This window comes from Cannabis sativa, chromosome 9, assembly GCF_029168945.1.
Source record: "Cannabis sativa cultivar Pink pepper isolate KNU-18-1 chromosome 9, ASM2916894v1, whole genome shotgun sequence".
Lineage (NCBI taxonomy): Eukaryota > Viridiplantae > Streptophyta > Magnoliopsida > Rosales > Cannabaceae > Cannabis > Cannabis sativa.
In genome coordinates, this window is record NC_083609.1 from 1,949,511 (window position 1) to 1,973,381 (window position 23,871).

Genomic DNA, 23,871 nt, shown 5'->3' on the forward strand with positions numbered 1-23,871 from the left:
GTATTTCTTGGTCACTCAAAAACTTGGCAAATGGTCGATACTCACTACCGCAATCTGTTCGAACTCTCTTTATAGGTAGATTGAACTATTTTTCCACCATACTTTTAAACTTAAGAAACATGGCAAAGGCTTAAGATTTAAGAACTAATGGATAACTCCAAGTAAATAGACTGTAGTCATTGAGAAAATGAACATAATAACTATAGCCATCTTTGTATTTAATGTGTGAGGGTCCCCACAAATCGGTGTGTATCAGTTCAAGTGGTTGACAAGCTCTTGAGTTTGAGTTGGGAAATAGTTGTTTGTGGCTTTTACCCATTTTACAGGCTTTGCAAAAGGATACCTTGTCAATAGATCCAGTATGGGGTACTAAGTTTAAAACCCTGCTAAGAACAGGTTTTGAAGGTGCCCTAGCTTGTTATGCCAAGTGTTAAAAATATGAGTTTTGTGACTGGTTTAATAGGCAGCAGGGGAGTAAAAAGATATGTCAAGATTTGTAGATTTATTCATATTAGAGTTATTACAATTATAGTCACTTGTTACATTGACATTATCGAATTGACTACTACAAACATAGACCATTGACTGTCTTGGGGTATCACTTGGAGAAGATCTTGAATACTCCTCTAGCATATAGAGCCCATCTTTAAGTGTTCCCTTGAGCAACACCCTCTCGGTGTGCTTGACAAAGCAACATGTTTTATGAAATTCAAAAAACATATAATTGTCATTAGTTAGTTGAGATACACTAACTGGATTCTTGGTAATTGAAGGAACATGAAGAACTAAATTCAACTTAAAGGGTAATGAATCGACAGATGGTAATGTAGTAGAACGAATATTAGAAATTAGCAATTTCTTACCGTCTCCAATAGCAAGACCTTTTGAACGTGAGTATGCACTAGTAGATTCTAAGTTTTTGGTGCCTTGAGTGACATGATTTGTGGCATCAGTATCCACAAACCATCCAGAATCATCACCAAAGTTAAGGATAAATGAAGTGGAAAAGGCTTGTGGATCGTAATTGAATTTGTAATAACCGCCTAATTAGATTATGGATTAGTAGAGGCAATTAGCATTATTGTTGGTATTTAATAATTATACATGATTTTATATTATTGTGGGTCTCATTTTCATAAATGGGCATTAGAGTTGTAATTTCTCAATTTCAAAAATTTTATTAAACTCTAAGTGTATTATTTATGTCATATGCAAAATTTATAATTTTTATAATTTTCGCTCGGCGTCGATAAAAAATGTGACGGATGGCCGATTTAGTCACATGGGTTAGCTTATCTTTTTACTTGGGGGAGTATTCATAAGTGATATTTGAAATATCGGGATTAGGCGCAGTTTTAGTTTTGAACCATTTTATCCCTAAGCCATTTATTGGACTAGATGTTTAAGGCAAGGGAATTTTGGTCATTTAACAATTTGGATAGGTGGATATTCCCATTAGTGGCAGCTGGCCATTTAGTAATGAATTAAAATTAATTAAATTATTATTTTACTAAGTAAATCAAACTAAGGAAGATATGGACAATTAGAAACCAAGAGTAGCTTCTTTCTCTCCACCTCTTCGGCCTCAAGCAAGAACCAGAGCAAGTTCAACCAACATCATCTTTTTCTAAGAATTCATCAAGTTTTTGTGGTGGTTCAATTAGAGGTAAACCCTAGAAAATCTTGTCTTTTGTTTTGTTGAAGTTTTGTTAGCTTTAAACTTGCAATTTAGGAATTAAGTTCTATTCTGCTAGGGTTTCAATGTTGGATGTTTCTGTAGCTTAGAAATGTTGATTTAAGCTGGTTTTAAGTGTTTTGAGTGATTGATTGTGGTGTTGAGCAAGTTTGAGTTTAAGAACTCAAACTTGGCTCAACAACGATAATTTTGCAAATATTGTATATTTTGAGTTTATGTCAATTGAAAATGGTTTATTAAGGTAATTATAAGTCTTTTGGAGCTTGTGATGAGATTTGGGGTTGTTTTGGTTAGAATTGGGGGAGCTTTCGTTTTTCTACTGTGATGCTAAATAAATTATAAAATGAACAAAATAAAATTCAATTGCATTATTAAAACCTCTAAACAAAAATTTTGTGTCAGATACTTATACTAATTAGTCTCGGTTATAAACTGAGACTATAGGAAAACACTTTAAGTGTCGATTTTAAAATGACACCAAAACTCACTAGTCTCAGTTTATTACCGGCACCTAAACTCTAACTTTTTGTCACTGTGGAATAGATGTCGGTTCTATGAACCGACACTATAGGTATAAGTATCAATTTAAAACTGACACCAAAAGTGTAGTTTGTAGTAGTGATTGGTTGCCTTTTCGAATTGTTAAGAACTGACTTTTGAGCTGAAGTAGTCTGGCCTTCGATTGACTAGAAAACTTTTGCTTTAATGCACACCAAACAAAATGAGATGGCAAATTTCTAGAGAAGGTTCTTCAATCTCACGGATTTAGTTCTCATTTCATCAAGTTAGTTATGGAGTGTGTTTCTTCTGTGACATACTCCATCCTTCTCAATGGCAAACCTCTCCCTAAATTCAGTCCCAGGAGAGGAATTCGGCAAGGAGATCCGATATCCCCATTCCTGTTCCTCCTGTGCAATGATGTTTTATCTAGAATCATTTCTAAAGACCAAGAACTGGGGAGGATTCATGGAATTCAATTGGCGAGAGGAGCTCCGGCAATTTCCCACCTAATGTTCGCAGACGATACGATTCTTTTCTGCAGAGCAAATAGCAGAGAGGCTGAGAACCTTGGCAAATGTTTAAAGATTTTTGAAGACTGGTCGGGTCAAAGATGTAGCAAACCAAAATCAGGTATCCTATTTTCTAGTAATTGTCCTGCTACTATCCGAAGTGAGATATCACAGAAATTGGGTATTGATACAATGAGGGGAGATGAGAAACATCTGGGTAATCCCTTTCTTTTCTCTAGAAGTCGCCGAAAGGATTTTGACTTTCTCAAATCAAAACTCCTTTCTCGACTTGAGGGATGGAGGATGAAATCTCTCTCTATAGCAGGGAGAATGGTCTCTATTAATTCTGTTGCTATGGCAATCCCAGCGTACTCCATGTCAACGAATAAACTCCCGAGTTCTTCTTGTAAAGAGATGGATGCCATTGTGAGAAGATTCTGGTGGAAAGGTAATCTCAAAGGCTCTCGATTCCTTGCTACTAAAACTTGGGATTCTCTCTGTCAACCTAAGTGCTGCGGTGGGTTGGGTTTTAGAAGATTTGAAGATTTCAATTTGGCTCTTTTGTCTAAATTGGCTTGGATGTTGGCTACTGGTACTGAGAGACCATGGATTAGATCTATTAAAGCTAAATACTTTGCTCTTGAATCCTTCTGGCAAGTCTCTCCTAAAGCTTCGGACAGTCCGGGGTGGAAGGGAATTCTTGAGGCGAGAAGAATTATTGTGGAAAGTGCTACTACTATTATTCACAATGGCGAAGATATCGACATATGGTTTCAACCATGGATCCCATGGTTAAACTACACAGAATTCAGGGACACTATGGAAGGGATAAGATCCAAAGCTCCTGCTCTTCGTTCAGTTGCTGACTTACTCTATCGTCGAACCCGAACTTGGAACGTGGGATTTCTTAAATTTCTATTTGGGGAGGAGTTAGGAATCAAGATCAGTTCGATCCAGATTAATTATCAAGGCAGTTCGGATATGGTTATTTGGAAGGGGTCAAACTCTGGTAATTTTTCGGTTAAAAGTGCCTATGTTTCAAGCCAAGGAGTGCGATTTGGTAAACAAGATTTGCTATGGAAGGATGTATGGCATTCCGGTATTCACCCGAGACAGAGTATGATTCTGTGGAGGGCTATATCGGATGCTCTGCCTACTCGAAATAGATATGGGGGTGACAATGGAACTGGATGTTTCTTTTGCAACGATTGTGACGAGTCTCCTTTGCACTTATTTGGTAGATGCACGTTAGCCAGAGCTATATGGTTTGGGGGCCCTGTTCCCATCCACTCTGAGCAAATTGTTGGGTGTGATCTAGCTGAATTTGCCTCTGGTATTATCTCTATCCTGAAAGCATCAAAGATGGATGGGCCTTTAATTTGGTTGGCGTCTGTTATGGAGATTATTTGGCTTTGGAGAAACAAGCTGAATAGAGGGTTAGATGTGACCATTAATCCGGAAGTGATTCTTGCTGAGATCAAAAGTAGGTATGCTGAGATGGTGGAAAGTCTTTCTAAGACTAAGAATGATCACAAGGCAGGCTCCATGAAGAACCCGACTGAGGGGAGTAAGATTCCGTTTACTCCTAAAGTTATTGTAGTAGATGGAGCCTTCAAAAATGGGAAGTCAGGTGGTGCTTTCGTTGCCATAGACTATGGTAGTAATACTTGGGAAGGGAATTCTTTCAGAGGCACTCAATCAGACGCTACTGGTGCGGAGATGGAAGCTATAAACATGGCGCTGGGCTGGGCTGAAGATAGAAACTGGAACAACTTTGTTGTTTTTTCTGACTCTCGAATTTGCCTGAATGCTTTTGCTACTGAGAAGCCTCCTCACTGGAAACTTTGGCCCCTTTTCTCTGAAATTCAGGCCCGAAGAAGAAAGTGTCCTGAGATTCTGTTTTCTTATGTCAATCGAAATGTTCTTAGTTTTATTGATAGTCTAGCTAAAGAAGCAAGAGACTCTAATCTTGCCGACTGTAACTTTCAAGGGGAGGGATATCCCCCTGTGGATCCCAGTTATCTTTTCATGGTTTAATTGAACTGAGATTCCATTTTGCAAAAAAAAAAAAAAAAAAAAAAAAAACAAAATGAGATGAGGTGAAAGTGGCAACCGATGCAAGAACACCTTTAGTCATGGAAGAATGCAACCAAGATAGAAGCAACTGATCTTTGTGTTTCCATTGACTGTGATTTGAATTAGGCTCTCTTGTAATAAGTTTGGCAAATGGAGGGATGCTAGTGAGTAAGATTTCATCAAGATCGTGCCCAGTAGGTATAACCTGAGATTTCCAAGAAAAAAAATAGTACAATCTAAGTAGAAGAGAGAGAATGAGAGAAAGGATTCCAATTGGAGTTCAGTTGGTTCGAGTGGACGACAGTAGCCTAAACTGTGTTGTTCATCGGAGCTTTGGAGTTCAGTTAGTTCAGTTGTTTGTGATCAATACTATTTTGATTTACTAAATATTTATATATATATATATATATATTGTGCTCTTTATTTAGAAAGCAGACATGGCAAATTGCAATAGGATTAATTCCCCCAATCTCTCATTCCAGCTAAGTTCATTTTGTCCACTAAAAAAAAACACCTAACAACTAATTAGGTTCTATTTTTTTGTATTTAGCAATATTAATTGATGGTTGGGGATAATTTTCTATATGTAGGACCTAAGTTAGTTGTATCGACTATGTTTAAAACCTATAAAAGAGATACAATGATGAACAAATAGTAATACTAGGGCAAAACAAAAGAAAACAATCTTTCAAAAAAACACATACATATTATTATTTCACAAAATGAATAGTGTTAATGTAATAATGTTGATGGTATTACAAACATGTATTATGGTAACATTGTTTTCTTGTGCATATGGAGTCATGGATGACATTCCTCATACACCTCATGCCCCGGAACTAGGAATCGAAGAAATTAAGATTCAAAATGTTTTGGATGGAAAAGAGGACTTGACCGTTCACTGCAAATCGAAAGATGATGATCTCGGTGTTCATGTTTTACCCTACAAAGGCACTTATAGTTTCAAATTCAGCCGTAACTTTCGAGGTACAACTCTCTTCTTTTGTGGGTTCAAATGGGGAAACCAATTCCACCGGTTCGATATTTACACGCCACAGAGTCCAAAATGTAACGTTCCCAATGAATGTTTGTGGTTTATCATTCCTTCTGGTCCGTGCCGTTTTGACAAAACCACCTTCAAGTATAGTTGTTCTTCTTGGAATTAAACGAGAGTAATATTGTGACACTTCTATTTACATATTATATAATTTTGACCATATATTTCTAATAAGTGAGAATCACATCTCATTTAATTATATGGTTAAGATTAATTATACATCATATATTATATGTAAATTATATCATATTACTCTTAACAAAGATCCACATACAAAATTAAATATTAAATATATATCGTAAATATGGTGTACTTCTTTCTCTAATTTCTTAATTAACATGTTGTAAAATAAGTGTACAATAATACAATATATATTTTAACCTATATATGCAATGCTTGAAACTATTTTATTATAAAATTAAGGGTTGCTAGAGACACATTAAATTTGGTTATATTTATAGGCTCGTTTGGTATATGTTGTTGTATTTGTGTTGGATTGTACTGTATTATATTAATTATTTAATATAATATTATTTAGTATTAACTTGTATTAATAATTTGTGTAAAATTATATTATTTTTATTATAAACTCAACCCCAACTTCGACCCCCGTTCGGGTCCAGGGTTTGAATCAAGGTTGGGGTTCGGTATGCCGGAGCCCAGTCCAGGTTTCGAGTTCAAATTCGAGGTTAGAGGTGCGAGTTCAGGGTTCGGGGTTTGGGATAAGGGTCGGATCTGGGGCTGGGGTCTCCAACCCAGCCAAGACCATTTGTAAATATTATTACCAAATTCATTTGATCTAGTTTCAAATGATTGGTCTGGATTAATTGGGGTTTTAAACCACAAATTGTGGATTATATAAACTGCCCTAGCTAATATATATGGATAATTAATTTTTATATTAAATAATACCATTTGTATTGTATTAATTTATGATTGTAATAATTAATACAATACAATATTAATACAATACCAAACAAAATCTTGGCAATTTCATATATGGAGGTAATTTAATGCAACAATTTAAGTACAAAATATATGGTGGCGTTTGGCAATACTTTTTTAATTAATTTTCTGTTTTTAAAATTGAAAAAGTGAAAATATTTTTCAAAAACATGTTCTATAAAACTGTTTTCACTTTTTAATTTTTTAATTGATAATCAAAATTTTAAAAATAAAAGAAAATTACTTTCAATATTTTTTTAAACAGTTTTTTTTCTTAATCAATATTTTAGATTCCGATAGGTTCAGACCCAAATCCCCCCACAGTCCTGGCACTGAACCCGGCCTTTGACCCGAACCCGAATTCGACCCTGAACCTAGACCCAACTTAAATAAAATAAAAAAAAATGAAAATGAAAATGAACTTTACAGAACACACTTTTGTTTTCTGTTTTTAAAATTGAAAAGCAAAAGTAGTTACAGAACGCATTTTTATTTTTTCAAAAATAAAAATTTTACTTCATTTTGTGATTCAAAAATTAAAAAATAAAAATGTTACCAAACAGTACCTATATTTATATATTTTTTGAAAATATAAAGATATATAATATTAACGTTGACTAATTAGGTTTATACCTCTAGAAAAACAAATTATTTATTAAGGTGTAAACTCCCCCAATATAAAATAATTATAAAAATAAAATAAAAGAAAGTAAAAAGCATTATATTAATTACTAATCTTTATTACCCACCGGAAATATAAGATTAATTAATTACAAATATAATATATCTATTTATTTATTTATTTATTTTTAAAAAGGTAATATAATATATTTACTATTTACAAAGAATATTGTAAAATATAAATATAGAAAGTACTAATAATTTTGAATCCTTTTCACAAGGAAAACGTACGTTGTAGAATATGCATAGTTTCAAAAATTAATTAATTACATATAGAAACTCTTTTTTTTTTTTAAAAAAAAAAAAAAAGCGTGATCAGATCACATTAAGACATTTCCAAGATTATTCAAAAAAAAAAAAAAAATTCCCGAGAAGACTTTAACATTCGGTGTCTTCAAACCAGCATAACTTATTGTCTAGCCTAAGAACATGTTTAACCAAACTATGGGCCGCAGTGTTATCTTAATTTGCAGGACACATAAGACAAAATTGTCTTAAAAAATTTAAACAATAAAGCTATAACATTCTCTAACAGCACACTTATCTTATTTGCGAACACCTTCCTGCTATTGATAGCCATAACTACGGAAAGAGAATCAGATTTAAAACGCTTTTAGGATATGAGTCCATTTAATCCAATCAATAGGACAATCTCTAATTTAATCACATAATAATTATGTTATACTATAATATTCCTAAACAAGAAAAATATATTATGTATATCATTGTTTTGTATATAACGGCATATCATTTCCTTATTTTCCTCAATAAATTAATATTATATGAATTTATTAATACTAATTAATTACTCCCCAAAAAAGCAAAATGCTTTCAATCTATTAGTTATGTACTCAAAACCCTATAAAAAGAGATGATTACTTAAACATAAAACACACACAAAAAAATAAAAGTATTATATTTCTACAAAATATGAGTTCAATTCTGAGTCTATCGTCGGTGATAACAATATGTGTTATGGTCACATTGTTTTCTTGTGCATGTGGAGTTACCGACATTCCTCGTCCACCTCGTCAACCCGAAATGGGAATCGAAGTAGTTGTGATACGAAACATATTGGATGGAAAAGAACAACTTAGTGTTCATTGCAAATCGAAAGATGATGATCTCGGTGTTCAACTTTTGACTTACAATAGCACTTTTACCTTCAAGTTTACTCGTAATTTTTGGGGTACAACACTCTTCTTTTGTGGATTTCAATGGAAGGATCAGTTCCACCGGTTTGATATTTACACGCCGGATGGCCCTAGATGCACTCCGGAGCCTTGCTTGTGGTATATCATTCCCTCTGGACCGTGCAAATTAGAAGCGAAAACTTATTCTTATAGGTGCTATGAATGGGGTCCTAGCTCTTTAGGTTCCCAGTTTGAGTTTTTCCCATCTGAGACAACGACTAGTACTTTTATTCATGGCTGAAAAAGATCGTTTAATTAATTACTACTACTATTATTTTGGTATGATTATTAAGTGTTTTTTCGTTACAATTTTTATTTATTATATATATTTTTATTATTTGATTTTTGGAAGACTTGTTAGTAATGTGATCATGTTTATGTAGCCAAGTGCTTTTAGTTAAATAAAAAAGTGTGTTGTTTCCTTCATCAATTTCTTTGTTTCAATTTTTCTTAAATTTGGTTTGTATAAATTTGGAAGAAAAAAATGACATTTAGCCGATGAAAATTTAATCAAAACTAATAATAGGATAAATATAATGCTATCATATATAACTAATTAATATATATATATATATATATATTAGTTTTTTTTTTAAAAAAAAAAAAAAATTAATACACACCCAGTTAAAAATTATTGACACACTATCTTTGAGGTCATATAAAAAAATATTTAAAAAAATATTTACGAAAATAAAATAAATCAAAAATACAAAATTATTAATAATTAAAACTAAATAACAAATTATCTTATTTTAATTAGGAATTTTTTTTTCAAATATATTATTTTACTTTTTTTTTTGAAAACAAGCGTAGGATAATATATTATTTTACTTAAAATTGTATTAAAGTTGCTATTATTTAATTATTAATTTAAATATTAATAATAAAAATCGAACCTAATTAATTTCAATTATATTTTTAAATATATAAATTTTATTTAGTTTTAATTTTTTTATAAAATAATATATCTAATTAATTTTATTAAACAATTAAATAAGCAAATAAGTTTAGATATTTTAAACAAAATAACTAATAAATTTGTTATAAAGTATAATTAATTAATTAAATTAATGTCTAATTCAAATTTATATTTATTAATGTCGCTTATAGTATAGGACACGGTTTAAAACTGTCGCCTTTACGGTTTTAAACTGTCTGTCGGAAATGTTAAAAAAAAAACAGATTTTTCTGCCATTAATGGCTGAAAAATTTATATTTTCCCCTATTTTTTTCCTGCATTAGTTTTATAATTTTACCTAAATTAAAATAAAGCAACAAATTAATTTTATTACAATAACAACTAACTTTAAAACACATTAAATTTATATAATAACAAAATAAATATATATAATAAATAAAAGTAAATAAATAAATAAATGTATTTATACCGAGCTCGGAGAGAGAGAAAGAGAGAAAGGGAGACGGACAGGAGGTGGTGGTAGTCCGACGTATGAGATGGAGATGAGAGGGACACCGACGGGAGGTAGTGGTGGTCGGCCGACTAATGCGACGGAGAGGAAAGGGAGACCGACGGGAGGAGGGGTGGGTGGAGATCAATGGACGAGAGAGACGAGAAGAAAGGGAGATCGAGAGAGGGAGGAAGACGGCGAGAGAAGAGGGCGATGGTGCGGAGGCGTGGGTGGGGTTTTGGAGAGTTAAGATTTTCGTTTTACGGTGTGAGAAATGGAGAAGAAATAGGTGGGCATGTGGGAAATAGAAAAGAAGTATGTGGGCACGTGGGAAATGTGGCGAGAAGTAGGTGACGATTTTTTAATGGGCCCTTATACCCGACGGTATAAAACCGTCGCCTATACTATAAGCGACAATATTAAACCGTCGGGTATAAGGCTCTCCTAAAAATTCGTATTTTATTAAAAAAAAAAAGTCACCTATTTTATTTACTACGATTTTAAACCGTTGGGAATACTAAATTTTTCGTGACAGTTTTAAATAGTTACTTAATTTTTTTAGCGACAGTCCCCGAAAAAAATTATTTTTAGGACCGTCACGAATTCTGATAGTTGTAGTAGTGTGCATGTCATCATTTTTATGGTTAGGTGTGAAAGGAAAAAGACTTTCAAGTTGAGCTCTGCTGTTCATTTCGAGGATACCAAGCAATCGAATCCACATGGAGAATGTGGGTTGGTCGTCATGTCAAATTTAATTTTGAAGCTTGATTGGGTAAGATTTGATGATGATTTTCAAAATGTTGAGCCCTTCCAGTTGGATCCTCCCTTTAGTTGGACGACTGAAACTGAATGTGGACGTTGGGCTCAATATGGTTGCGAGATGGTTTGAGATGGGGGCAGTCGTTCATGATCATGTAGGTTGGTGCCTAGCTTCTGCTGCATTGTTGGCACAAGGTATGGTGGCTCCTCTTATAGCAGAAGCTATGACTATCCTTCATGGTCTCCAACTCTGTCAACGCTCGAGATTTTTTTATGTTGAGGTGGAGAGTGATTGTCAAAGAGTTATTCCGGCCCTGAATAAAAAAGTGGTACTTCTAGGCAAGTTTTGTACGATTTTACAAGACATTTATCCTATTAAAAATAGTGTTAGAGTCAGGGTTAGTACTGAAATTTAGTGAGTCATATAAAAAAATATTTTTAAGCCCTTATTTAGAAAGAATATATTTTTTAAAATCAATTAAAAAATGTGTAATTTTAAAAGGGGACAATTTTTTTTTTGTCCCTGACTTAGGTAGACCCTAGACACAAGCCTAACTTGCCTATACTCAGGATCCGCCCTGATTAGAGTGCTTAATTTTTGGCATTGTAATCATACTAAAAATATTGTTGCTCATAATTTAGTTAACTTAGCTCTTTTTTTAGATTTAGCTAAGGTTTTGTGGCCGGAGTTACCGGATGTTGTTTGATTCTTTCAATGAGAAGTTGATCATTTTATTAATAATAATAATAATAATACACTAAGCTAAAGTTAGTACTTACTATATAATAATAAAACTACTCGATCCTCTAAACAAATGCCATCAACTTCTCATCTCCATTAATTAATTCAAAACTCAATTTATTTATGATCAAAACCCTATAAAAGCATAGATGAAAAGAAAATACATAACATAGCAATAAATAGAATCTAATATTTTTCATTTTCTTCTTTTCCTTTATTAAAAAAGAAAATGAGACTTGTTCTAAGTAAAATAATAATACAAACATGTATTATGGTGTTGTTTATTATTTCTTATGCATATGGGGTAGTCAAAGAAGGAATTCCTGAATTTATAATAGAAAATGTTTTGGATGGAAAACAAGATTTGAGTATTCATTGCTTCAAATCTGATTTTGACTTTGGTGTCAAGTTTCTTCCATACAAAAAATCTTATTTTATAAATGAAGAAAGAACAAAAGCTTATAACCTTCTCTATTGTGGGTTCCAATGGGATTTTGGAAAAGAATTTCATACTGCTTATATTCATTCTTCTAGAGATCCCAAACAATGTAGTGAACCTCATAAATGTATGTGGCATATCATTCCTTCTGGACCATGTTTTTCTGATGCTTCCAACTTTCAGTATCGTTGCGAACCATGGATTCGTCATAATCGTACTGATACATCGGTTTTGCAAGCCAAGTTTTTTCCACCGCTCGTTGTTAACGTACCATAGAAATAGGGTTCGAAATATATGGAGGGAAAGTAAGATGGATAGTGAAGAATGATGAAGAATACGATCAAAGTCGGCTCTGGGTTAAGACGGGTCAACCCTGTACTTAGGGTCGCACATGCTAAGGGCCCTTAGAAAAATTCCTTTTTAAAAACTATACAAAAAATATTGAAAATTTTCAATGACATATCCTATCCTTAGAATAAGAATCTAATGGCCCACAAAATCTCAAGACCGATATAAAGAGTACGATTTAATTTTAATTTTTTTTATGTTGTTTTGTATTAATTTTGGAAATATATATGTGATTATTATTTTATATGTAAATTAAGATTGTGTATAAATTGATCTAATATAATTACAACTGACCGATCCAATTACAATCGACCGAGAAATATTAGATATCTAATTGTGATCGGACTGGATTGAATGTTATTTTTGAATATTCAATTAGATCGGATTGGATGTTGGATGAGATGTCTAACAATCTAATACATCTAATATCTAATCAAACTAATTAATATTTTTATTTAATTTAAATGAATAATAATTAGATTTTATATTATTATATTTTAAATGTATGTCTTTTTTTTGTTGGATTAGATGAATCTAATTCAATCTAATAAATACTAAATCTAAAATATTAGATAAATCTAATTCAATTTTTTTTAAGAAAATACATTAAATAAATTTAAACAAAACAAACAATAAATATACATAAAATACATCTCCTATCTTTTTTGTATTCTTTTTGTTGTGTAAAGTTTTTTTATTGTAATTGTAATTCCTTGGTAATCATTAGCCTATAAATACAAATCCCCAGCCTCATCATTTGTGAGCTGAGCTTTTCTATTTATCCTATTATTAATTTTCTTGGTATTTATTTAGATTTAATAATGTTATTTTGAGTCTAATTATTTTAATTTAGTATTCGAATCTAACAATCATTTGTTATTGGAGTCTTCTTTAGAACTTGTTTTGAACGATTTTAGTTTGTCTTTTAATAATTTTAGTGTAATGAGTCTAGTGTATTGTCTTAGAATTTGTAATATGGCGGCTCATACCTTGCTATTAGGGGTGTTTGCGGTGCGGGTGATGTAATTTTTGATCATTTTTTCAAACTAATCCGCACATGCAATTTTTCTAATTTCTCAAACCGTACCCGCACCGTGAAACTAAAAACTGCAAAAAATGCATTGCAAAAAACGGTGCGGTAGACTATCACTAAATAATTAAACTATATCACAAATATAACAAAGCTTGAGCAACAGTTGTCAAAAATACCTTAAGGCTTGAAAATAAATATGAACAAAAAAATTAAGTTTCAACATTAATACAATAATTAGTGGGTTTTGGATTAGACATTCACATATTGGGCCTAAATAAATATAAAAATTAGTATTTTTCTAATGTGCAGTGAGGTGCGGTTTGAACCGCATATTAACAATTCAAAACTGCAAATCGCATTGCACTGTGCAGTTTAAGAAAAAATCAAACTGCGACCACACCGCAAAGAATTTCAAACTGCATTTTTTTACAGTGCAAGCGGTTTGAGGAGTTTGATGAAAATCCCTACTTGCTATACTTTATTGTCTAAATATTAGCAAGATTTGGTGGCCCCACTATCATTCATGTATTTAATCTCTTATATTGCATGAAGGAAATAATAAATTAATACAAGGTTCTTAGGTCCTCCCCCTTCTAAGAGGTCTTCTCTTTGATGGTAGTCCAAGACTGTCTCAAAAAAAAAAAATAAATAAATAAAAAAAAAAAACATTGAATATGAATAAGTTTATATAGATAGTACATTTAGCTTGATTTAATTTGACAACAAAAATTTTGTATATAATATTGAAAATTATGACCCCTTCATTCATTATGAAATCATATTATATAAACCTTTAATTTTTATACCTGATTATGATCACAATTAATTTGAAGTTTTATTAACAAAAAAAAGACAATTAATTTGAATTTGAATGGAATTATCATCTTCTCTCTTCTCCATTTTGCCAAATTTGTTGTCTAAATAAAAAAAATGAAAGCACATCAATTTTATGACATAAAAAGAGATACAGATAATTATATGTATTATGACCATAATCAAATTAGGAAAATACTAATAAAAAGAAAAAGAAAAAGAAAAACAAATAAATGAAATATTATTCCATATTCTCCATTTAGCCAAATTAATTATGAATTGTAAATTCATTACTCCCAAAACAAAATGTATATTCCACTAATGTTTATACCTAATTCACTCATATAATCAACAATTAATTTGAAATTACAAATAGAATTATCCATATTCTCCATTTAGCCAAATTTGTTAGACAGAAAAAAAAAACGTTTTTTTTTTTAATTTATGCTATATATATAAAAGAAGAAATAGATAATATTATATATCATGATCAAGAACACACTACTAAAAAAAATCAAAATAATAGTCATGAGTAGTACTAATGTTGTTGAGCTAATTTTGAAGATGATAATTCCATGTCTAATTATGGTGACATTGTTATCTTCTTATGCATGTGATGGTCTTCAAACACCAAGTTCCTCTCCTTACAACCAAATAGAAGTAGTTGAGATAAGAAACAACTTGGAGGAAAAAGTTCAACTAAAAGTTCACTGCAAATCGAAAGACGATGATCTTGGTATTCGAATTCTCAACTTCAACGAGAGTTTTTCTTTCACTTTCTTGCGCAATATTTTTCAGACGACTCTCTTCTTTTGTGGGTTTAGATGGGAAAACAAGTTCCACTGGTTTGATGTTTTCACTCCTGATACACCTACATGTGTGTACCCTACACCGTGTTTGTGGTTTGTCATTGACAGTGGACCATGTAAAATAGAGTACGATTCGGGTGCTTTGTATAGTTGTTATCCTTGGAATAAAGACTCTTTACGTTCTAAGATGATTGAATCAAAACTTGTTCCTCAATCACTTATTTCTACTGCTCCTACTCCGTATTAAATAAATTATAAATAACGGGCGGGAGCAGTTTTGCAGCTGTATTGAGCAGGTTGGAATCAAAAACCCAATATATAGTATTAGTATTTTGATTTTTATTTTTGGTATTTATTTCTCTTGCAAATCAAAGACTTGATCATGGATGCACATTATTGTACTAGTACTTTTGAATGGGAAAATTTGTTAATAATAAGAGGATAAATTTCCAGAATTAATATTACCTTCTTCTTCATCTCTTCATTTGATTATATGTTTAGGTCATAGAGTTTTAATTATGAATTCTATTTTAAAAAAATATATATATAATTTATGAGTTTAGTGTGTGCATTATACTTTATTATGTCACAAAATTAAGTGTTTTTTTTCGAAAAAAAAAAGGATTAAGTATGTGTTTGCTAGAATCATGTGTGAAATGGAAAGGCTATTTATTCGGTTTGGCTAGCGAATCTAGTACTGGTCCCAAAGCTAAATAGAACGTGGAGAATGTGCATTTTTTCACAGACTTGAATAAAACTTGCCCGAAAGATTGTTTTTCCCTTCCGCGAATCGATCAGATGGTAGATTATGCCACATCAGGATATGAATTGTTAAGTTTTATAAATGTGTATTCCGGCTACAATCAAATCAAAATGCACGTAGCAGACCAAAAGCACATCAATTTTCAAATGGATAAAGGACTATACTACTATGTTATCATGTCATTTGGGCTCAAAAATACTGGAGCAACATATCAAAAATTGGTGAACAAGATATTCAAGAATGTCATGGGAAGAAACATAAAGATTTATATGACGACATGCTATTTAATTCATATTCTAAAAATAAATATGACTAAAATTAATGTAACGATTTCAATAAGAAAACATTCTTAAGTAATTTCATATAAATTAATTAAATTAAATCCTCTCCAAAATTATATTATTTCTTTTTAGAATAAATCTCATTACATGTATAAGGTCCATCAATATTTTATCAGAAACAATACTTTATTATTTTCTATACATATATTCCTCGTATATTTATGTAAAAAGAAGAGTCACTTTTTGTAAGAAAAATTTAATTTTATATACTTAAAAAATTAAAAAAATTTATTCTTAAACCAATACATTTTAAATTATCAAAAATATGACACTTTTCTCAAAATCCCAAAAATATCCCTATCATAATTCAAACCATTTCTCTCTCCTTCTCTCAAACTCTCTCTGCATCTATCTCTCTCTCTATCTCGGCATTCCACAACCGCCCACCAACAAATCGCCCCCAACCCTCACCACCACCTCCGACCACCCGCACCAAATCACCCAAACGCCGCACCACCACCTCCGACCCAGCCCCCCTCTCTCGGACCACCCAAACGCCGCACCAAATCACCGCACCACCACTTCCGACCCAGCCCCCTCTCTCGGACCACCCAAACGCACCACCACGGCTCACCTCCACCACCTCCGACCACCTCCGACCCAGCCCCCCTCTCTCGGACCCAACCCCTCTCTCTCTCTTCGTCTCTCTGAAATCAAAAAGAAAAAAAAAAACCAGGTTCGACCATCGGACCCCCCCTCTCTCTTCGTCTCTCTCAAACCGAAAGGGAAAAAAAAAAAAAACAGGTCCGATGGGTCCGATTGGTCGGACCCCATGGTCCGACCATCGGACCTGGGGTTGTGGGATGCCGAGATAGAGAGAGAAAGAGAGATGCAGAGAGAGTTTGAGGGGTATTTTTGGGGTTTTGAAAAAAGTGTCATATTTTTGTTAGTTTAAAATGTATTGGTTTAAGAATAAAATATTTTAGTTTTTTAAGTATAGAAAATCAAATTTCCCTTTCTTAATTACCACCAGCAAATTAAAAGGGAAATTTACAAAAATATTGAAATTTAGGTTAACTTTTACAAAAATACTGTCACACGGAAAAATTTTCAAAAATACTGTGTTTTTATAAAACACAAAATAGAACAACTCAAAACAACAGTAGAACAACTAAAAAACATCAGTAAAACACCAGTGAAAACTTAACACAGTATACTGCAGTATGAAACTTATAAAAAAATACAGTAAAAAAGTAAAAAATACCGTCTGGCAGAATTTTTGTAAAAAATAACAAAAATTAGTATACCATGTAAATTTCTCAATTAAAATGCATGCATCATTTTTAAATGGAGACCAAATTAAATAATATTTTTGAAAACTAACGATCTGATAGGGACAAAATGAAATAATCACAAGTTCATAAGATAATATATTTAATAATAAGCTGGGAATTTTTTTCAAGAGAAAATTACAACTCATGCACGTACATATATTGAATAACATAATAAAAAAATGTGGCTAATTTAGATTTTTACTCTTGAACTTAAACATGTACTAAATAATGCTCCTTAAATTTTTGAGGTCGTTAAAAATTACCCCTGGACTATTGAGATTGTTGGATTTAAGAATTTTTTTTTTAATTTCATTCAATTTTACTAATATGTAGATTGTCTATATACTAAATCATGCTCCCAAACTTTGATACTTACAAAATCATACCCCTAAATTTTAATTATAGAAAGTACAGTTATTAGTTTGATTTTATTTGACAACAAAAACCTTGTATTTATAATTTAGTTTGATTCCAAAATTATGAAATCATAATATATAAACTTTTAATTTTTACACCTGAAGATTTCCTGATATGATCAACAATTAATTTGAATTTATTTTTACATTAACAAAAAAAAGACAATTAATTTGAATTTGAACGAATTATGTTCTTCACCATTTTGCCAAATTTGTTGTCTAAATAAAAAAAAAATAAAAGCACATCATGAATTATATGACATAAAAGGAGATACAGATATATGTATAATGTATTGTGACCATAATCAAATTAGGAAAATACTAATAAAAATAAAAATAAAAAGAAAGGCAAATAAATAAATGGAATTATCCATATTCTCCATTTAGCCAAATTAATTATGAATTGTAAATTCATTACTCCCAAAACAAAATAAATATGCCATTTAATTTTAATACCTAATTTACTCATATAATCAACAATAATTTTGAAAATGAATGGCATTATCCATATTCTCCATTTAGCCAAATTTATTAAAAAAAAAACGTTTTTTTTTTCAATTTATGCTATATATAAAAGAAAACACACTACTAAAAAAATCAAAGTGAGAAAATCAAATAATAATCATGAGTAGTACTAGTGTTGTTGAGCTAATTTTGAAGATGATAATTCCATGTCTAATTATGGTGACATTGTTATCTTCTTATGCATGTGATGGTCTTCAAACATTAAGTCCCTCTCCTTACAACCAAGTAGTTGAGATAAGAAACAATTTGGAGGGAAATGTTGAACTAAAAGTTCACTGCAAATCGAAAGATGATGATCTTGGTATTCGAGTTCTCAACTTCAACGAAACTTTTACTTTCACTTTCTTGCGCAACTTTTGGCAAACGACTCTCTTCTTTTGTGGGTTTAGATGGGAAAACGAGTTTCACTGGTTTGATGTTTTCACTCCTGATACACCTACCTGTGTGTACCCTACACCCTGTTTGTGGTTCGTCATTGCTAGCGGACCATGCAAAATAGAGTATGGTTCAGGTCCTTTGTTTAGTTGTTATCCTTGGAATAAAGACTCTTTACGTTCTAAGATGATTGAATCAAAACTTTTTCCTCAATCACCTATTTCTACTACTACTGCTCCTATCCCGTATTAAATAAATTATTATAAATAACGGGCAGGAGCAATTTTGCAGCTGTATTGAGCGGGTTGGAATCAGAAACCCTATATATAGTACTAGTATTTTGATTTTTATTTTGGTATTTATTTCTCTTGCAAATCAAAAGACTTGATCATGATGATGCACATTATTGTACTAGTACTTTTTGAATAAGGAAATTTGTTAATAATAAGAGGATAAATTTCCTGAAATATTACTTTCTTCTTCATCCTTTTATTTGATTATATGTTTGGGTCATGGAGTTTTAATTATAAATTCTATTGTCAAAAAATTTCTAGGTTATGAGTTTAATGTGTGTGTTATACCTTATTATGTCACAAAATTAAGTTTTTTTTTTTTTGTCAAAAAGGAGGGATTAAGGGATGTGTTTGCTAGAATCATATGTGAATGGAAGGGGACCAAAACACAGTTTTATTATCATTTTAGTTAAATAAATGCAACGAAATTTTAACATAGCTGAAAGAGCGGAGAAAAAAAGAGGCATTAGTGTTTATTAGGTGTGTAGAGTTGGCACGGCATTGTCGTGCCTAGTTTTTTACAAATTTTGTGCCAAAAGAACCAATAGGCACCACATGACAAACTACTGGGACCGATATATGTCGTGTCCAACTTGTTAGCCAAGAAAATTTCCGAAGAAAAGTTAGGCACGACAGTGGTCGTGCCAAAAGACCTCTTGTCGGCCTTAAAAATCTTCTATATATTGTTTTTTTTAAAAAAAAAAAATAAATTGTTGGCATGACAATTAGGATGTCGGCCCTAAAACTATATCCTTTAAACTTTGTCGCACTACGACGTACCAGTATCATAATCTTGTTGTAGTGCTCTCTAAAATTATTTTAATATTTATTTTTATTTTTTTGAGAAAATATTCTCACGAAACATCACCGAAGAGGAAGGAGCTCAAAGGGGATAGTTAAGGGATATCATTGATAGATGACTTTGTTATATTATTTATAATAATATAATATATAGATTAAATATGTGTAATAAACTAATAATATGTAACATATGACTATATTAGTTGTCATCTTTTTGTAACATTTGGGGAGTTGTTACTATGAGTAACCTCCACCATTATCACCAACATTAAGAGTGTAAAAGATGTTACACACCTTTATTTGAAATTCTTAATGCTATAGGAGTTATGGTGTGTGTAAGAGTTACATTTGAGTCCATAACATCTATAGGGGTTATGAGTTTGAATTTCAAATGGTGATATCCTAAACACTATATAAAGGAGGTCTATGGTGCTCATTTGGGAGTAAGAGATGAAATTTTCTATCAAGAAAGCACTTTGCTAGAAAACCCTAAAAGGCTTGATAATTCCCAAAGCTATTTCCTAGAGAGTTCCCTTAGTGCTTAGAGATAGGGGAAATAAGCTTTTGGACAAAGGTGTAATACCTTGTTCAAGTCATGGTGATCCCCACTAATCTACACTCAAGGTTGTGAGTGAGTGTTTATATATATATTATTCTCTTGTTATATATATATACATATATTATATTACATGTGTTGTAATCTTCTCTTCTACCTTTCATATATATATAATATATAGTGTATATATATGTATTGTAACATATATTTAATCAATCTCTTATTTTAGTCCTTGTATTATTTTACAATAGAGTTGTAATAAATCTTGATTTTCTTCCATTGTTATAAAATCTCTAACAATCAAAAGCTTATTCCTTTTCAATGGAAGAGGAGATAAATCAAGATTGTGAGAATACAAGGATAAGAGATTTTATGTGAAAACCATTCATGGGTGAGCATGGTGGTGTATATTATGTGATTTACTATTTTATATGATAGTAATATATATATATATGATATATATATGTGACATATATGTGATCATGTGATTATATCATATTAATATATATAGTAGTATATAATATGATATTTGAATTTTATATCATGTTATTATATGTATATATGTGAGATATATAATATATAATATGTATGTATGAGTAATATATATTACATATATGTAGAGCATGTGATATAATATATATTAGTGAGATTAAATATGTAGAAATAATTACTTCTATGTATTTATGTGAGACATGCATATATATATAATATATATTATGTGTATATAATATATATCATGCATGTATATTAAAGTGTATATATGTTATATATATGTGTGAGATATGTAACATATATAGTTGTGTAATTAATATATATTATGTTTATATGATATATATTAAAGTATATATGTTAATGTATATGAGATATGTAACATATTTATTTGTGAATTTAATATTGACATTAAGTGTATGTTACATATAAGATGTTGATTAGTAACATACATATTATATTAATGTATGAGTTATATAGTATGATAATAATGTTGATAGTAATAATATAATATTGTTTATTGCTATTGATGTGGAAATTATTATCATCTATTTTGTGAATAAAGAATATTTTAAATTCTTTTTCAATTTGGTAGTGAACATCTCACTTTATGAGATAATAAAAGATGGCTTTTGAGAAGTTACATCTTTTATTGGGTTATAAGAGATAATCATCTCATATTATGAGATAAGAAAAGTGAACTATATGAGAGTTACACTTATGAGAATTGTCTTGTCATAGCAAGAACAATAGATTAAAAGTGGATCCAAACTTGTGAAATGAGTCATAAATTGGAAGAGCAATTTTGGACTCAAAAGTAAATGAATCAATGTGGATTCAAAAATAGTGAAAAGATAACAAAATTGGAGAAGTAATTTTGAATCTTAAATAATCAAAGTGGTGAACAAAATTGATGAGAATTTTGTTAACCTTGGTATAATTTTGGGCTAATCTCAATGAGGAGATAACCTTAAAATTATGAGAAAAAATAATCACATTATTTTGTAAGTGGTGATGTGAGTTTGATATTTTAGTTTTGTTGAGAAAACTAAAAATGTCAAATGGTATTTTTAAAGTGGCCTTAAAGAGTCATTTGAAGAGGAAAATACAAAAAGGTGATATTTAATATACACTTTATGGTAGAAATGTGGGGGTGAACCACAAATTTAATCAAAATGTGATGAGACATTGTTGATATTTTTGATTTTGAATTCAAATTCTAAATCAAGTTTGGCTATGTGCATAAGTGAAAATATTGACATATTTGGTGTCAAATTTTTGGTAAAAATAATTTCAAGAAGGAAATTAAATTTAAGAAAAATTATAGAGACGAAGTGGTCTTCAAAATCAAGATATTATCTTGATAGTGAAATGTGAAAGTGTGGGGGTGATACTCCAATATGAAAAGTTTAAGACATGTTTGGTGTCTTAAAATAAAGTATAATTTAGACATGTTTGGTGTCTAAATTAGTGTTTAATTTTGATATGCATGATATCAAAATTATTGAGAATTTGAGTTGTGTGAAAATTAATCTTTTGTGATTGAATTTTCAAAGCTTAAGTACTTAAGGAGAAAAGTGGTCACAAAGTGAACACTATTTTTTGGCATGCATGATTCACATGGAATCTATAGTGAGAGGTTATAACAAATCGCTTAATCTTCGTACAAGATTAAAGCATGAATTTTCGAGGGATGGGACCTAAACTCCCTTAGTGTTTTGCTCATTGATGGTAACCTATCTTAACACTAGTAAACATCTAGTCTTAAGTTCAATAGGTACTAACAAGTCAATAGAGTGAATATGGTACTCAATTGTCTCATCTATGAATGAGTACATGTGGCGAAAATTGAGGGTTAAAACCGAAAGGTTTTTTAATGGAGCTTAAGCTTAAGAAAACTCACTTAAGCTTAAGATATTAGAATATTTCTAATTAAGGAAATAAAATAATATTATTGATTCTGATAAATGAATATTTTATATTCATTGAATCTGGACAGAATCAATTACGTAATATTCTATATATGGTCAGATTTCTATATTCATTACCTGATTTGATTTCCTGAATTAATTGTCATAATATTCTGACAATTAATGTGGCATAGATACTGATGGAGTATCTCACCTATAAATATAGGGTCTCGGTCCCCGAGCTCCTCACTCATTCTGTTCATAACAGCAAATTCCATCTAAAGAGAGTTGAGAGAGCGAGGAAGCTCTGATACCAACTGTTATACCAACTGTTATTTAGTATAAACTGAAAATGGAAATTTGTTTTAATATGGTAATTAATTACATGATTTATTTAGGCATGTAATAATTGTGCAATTTGTATAATTGTGCATTTAATTATTTATTACCAAATTTATGTAATTTATTGTTTAAATTAATAAAATTTGAAAAATCTGCCATTAAGTATAGTCTTTAATTTTGCATTTAATTCATTCCATATAATTAATTGTACTAATTTGTATAATTACCTTATTTATACAAATTAATTATTAGTATAAATATTTAAGATATTATATGGTCATAAATGCATAATTAATTATATATTATGGAATTAAGCATTTAATTTATTATCATACAATAATTGTATTAATTTGTATTTATTTGGCAAATTTATGTTTAATGCAATTAATTTAGATTTGTATGATTTAAATGCTATACATAAATTCCTTTTATAGTGCTAGATATATTTAGAAATATTCAAACATTAAGATAGGTTGAATATTTTATATAGCACATTAAGTTTCATAAAACTTCATAAAATATTCATAAAACTTCCTAAAATGAATAAAATATGAATAAAATGTAAGTAATTTTGTGGTTTGACATAAGAAAACATGAATTTGGGACAAATGCTCATATCTAGAACGGTTTTTAATGATCTTCGGACGACCACACTAGGAGCATTAATCTCAGTGATTGTCTACTATGTTAATAACGAAATTACTTTTAGGTAGAGCCCAATACCTAATGTCAAAGTGAAAATATAATTTTATATAATTAGGGAGTAGCCACAGCAT

The 23,871-nt window shown here is 30.8% G+C and overlaps 5 protein-coding genes across 5 annotated transcripts; all 5 read left to right on the forward strand.

Annotated features, from left to right (window-relative positions):
• The first annotated feature begins 2,487 nt into the window (after nucleotides 1–2,487).
• On the forward strand, nucleotides 2,488–4,743 carry LOC115696798 (uncharacterized). Its single transcript, XM_030623682.2, has one exon. The coding sequence runs from the start codon at nucleotides 2,488–2,490 to the stop codon at nucleotides 4,741–4,743; it is 2,256 nt and encodes a 751-aa protein (XP_030479542.2).
• Nucleotides 4,744–5,552: 809 nt separating this feature from the next.
• LOC115721982 (S-protein homolog 5-like) lies at nucleotides 5,553–5,948 on the forward strand. The gene has a single exon (XM_030651099.2). The coding sequence runs from the start codon at nucleotides 5,553–5,555 to the stop codon at nucleotides 5,946–5,948; it is 396 nt and encodes a 131-aa protein (XP_030506959.1).
• Nucleotides 5,949–8,344: 2,396 nt separating this feature from the next.
• Nucleotides 8,345–9,074, forward strand: LOC115722627 (S-protein homolog 5-like). The gene has a single exon (XM_030651883.2). The coding sequence runs from the start codon at nucleotides 8,396–8,398 to the stop codon at nucleotides 8,897–8,899; it is 504 nt and encodes a 167-aa protein (XP_030507743.2). The 5' UTR covers nucleotides 8,345–8,395; the 3' UTR covers nucleotides 8,900–9,074.
• Nucleotides 9,075–14,754: 5,680 nt separating this feature from the next.
• On the forward strand, nucleotides 14,755–15,830 carry LOC115722624 (S-protein homolog 18-like). Its single transcript, XM_061104287.1, has one exon. The coding sequence runs from the start codon at nucleotides 14,766–14,768 to the stop codon at nucleotides 15,255–15,257; it is 492 nt and encodes a 163-aa protein (XP_060960270.1). The 5' UTR covers nucleotides 14,755–14,765; the 3' UTR covers nucleotides 15,258–15,830.
• Nucleotides 15,831–18,428: 2,598 nt separating this feature from the next.
• Nucleotides 18,429–18,956, forward strand: LOC115722625 (S-protein homolog 18-like). Its single transcript, XM_030651881.2, has one exon. The coding sequence runs from the start codon at nucleotides 18,429–18,431 to the stop codon at nucleotides 18,954–18,956; it is 528 nt and encodes a 175-aa protein (XP_030507741.2).
• Nucleotides 18,957–23,871: the final 4,915 nt, after the last annotated feature.

Bases quoted from the DNA above. Each gene is read 5' to 3' on its own strand.
- LOC115696798 (XM_030623682.2), top strand. From the start codon at position 2,488: ATGGAGTGTGTTTCTTCTGTGACATACTCCATCCTTCTCAATGGCAAA.
- LOC115721982 (XM_030651099.2), top strand. From the start codon at position 5,553: ATGGTAACATTGTTTTCTTGTGCATATGGAGTCATGGATGACATTCCT.
- LOC115722627 (XM_030651883.2), top strand. From the start codon at position 8,396: ATGAGTTCAATTCTGAGTCTATCGTCGGTGATAACAATATGTGTTATG.
- LOC115722624 (XM_061104287.1), top strand. From the start codon at position 14,766: ATGATAATTCCATGTCTAATTATGGTGACATTGTTATCTTCTTATGCA.
- LOC115722625 (XM_030651881.2), top strand. From the start codon at position 18,429: ATGAGTAGTACTAGTGTTGTTGAGCTAATTTTGAAGATGATAATTCCA.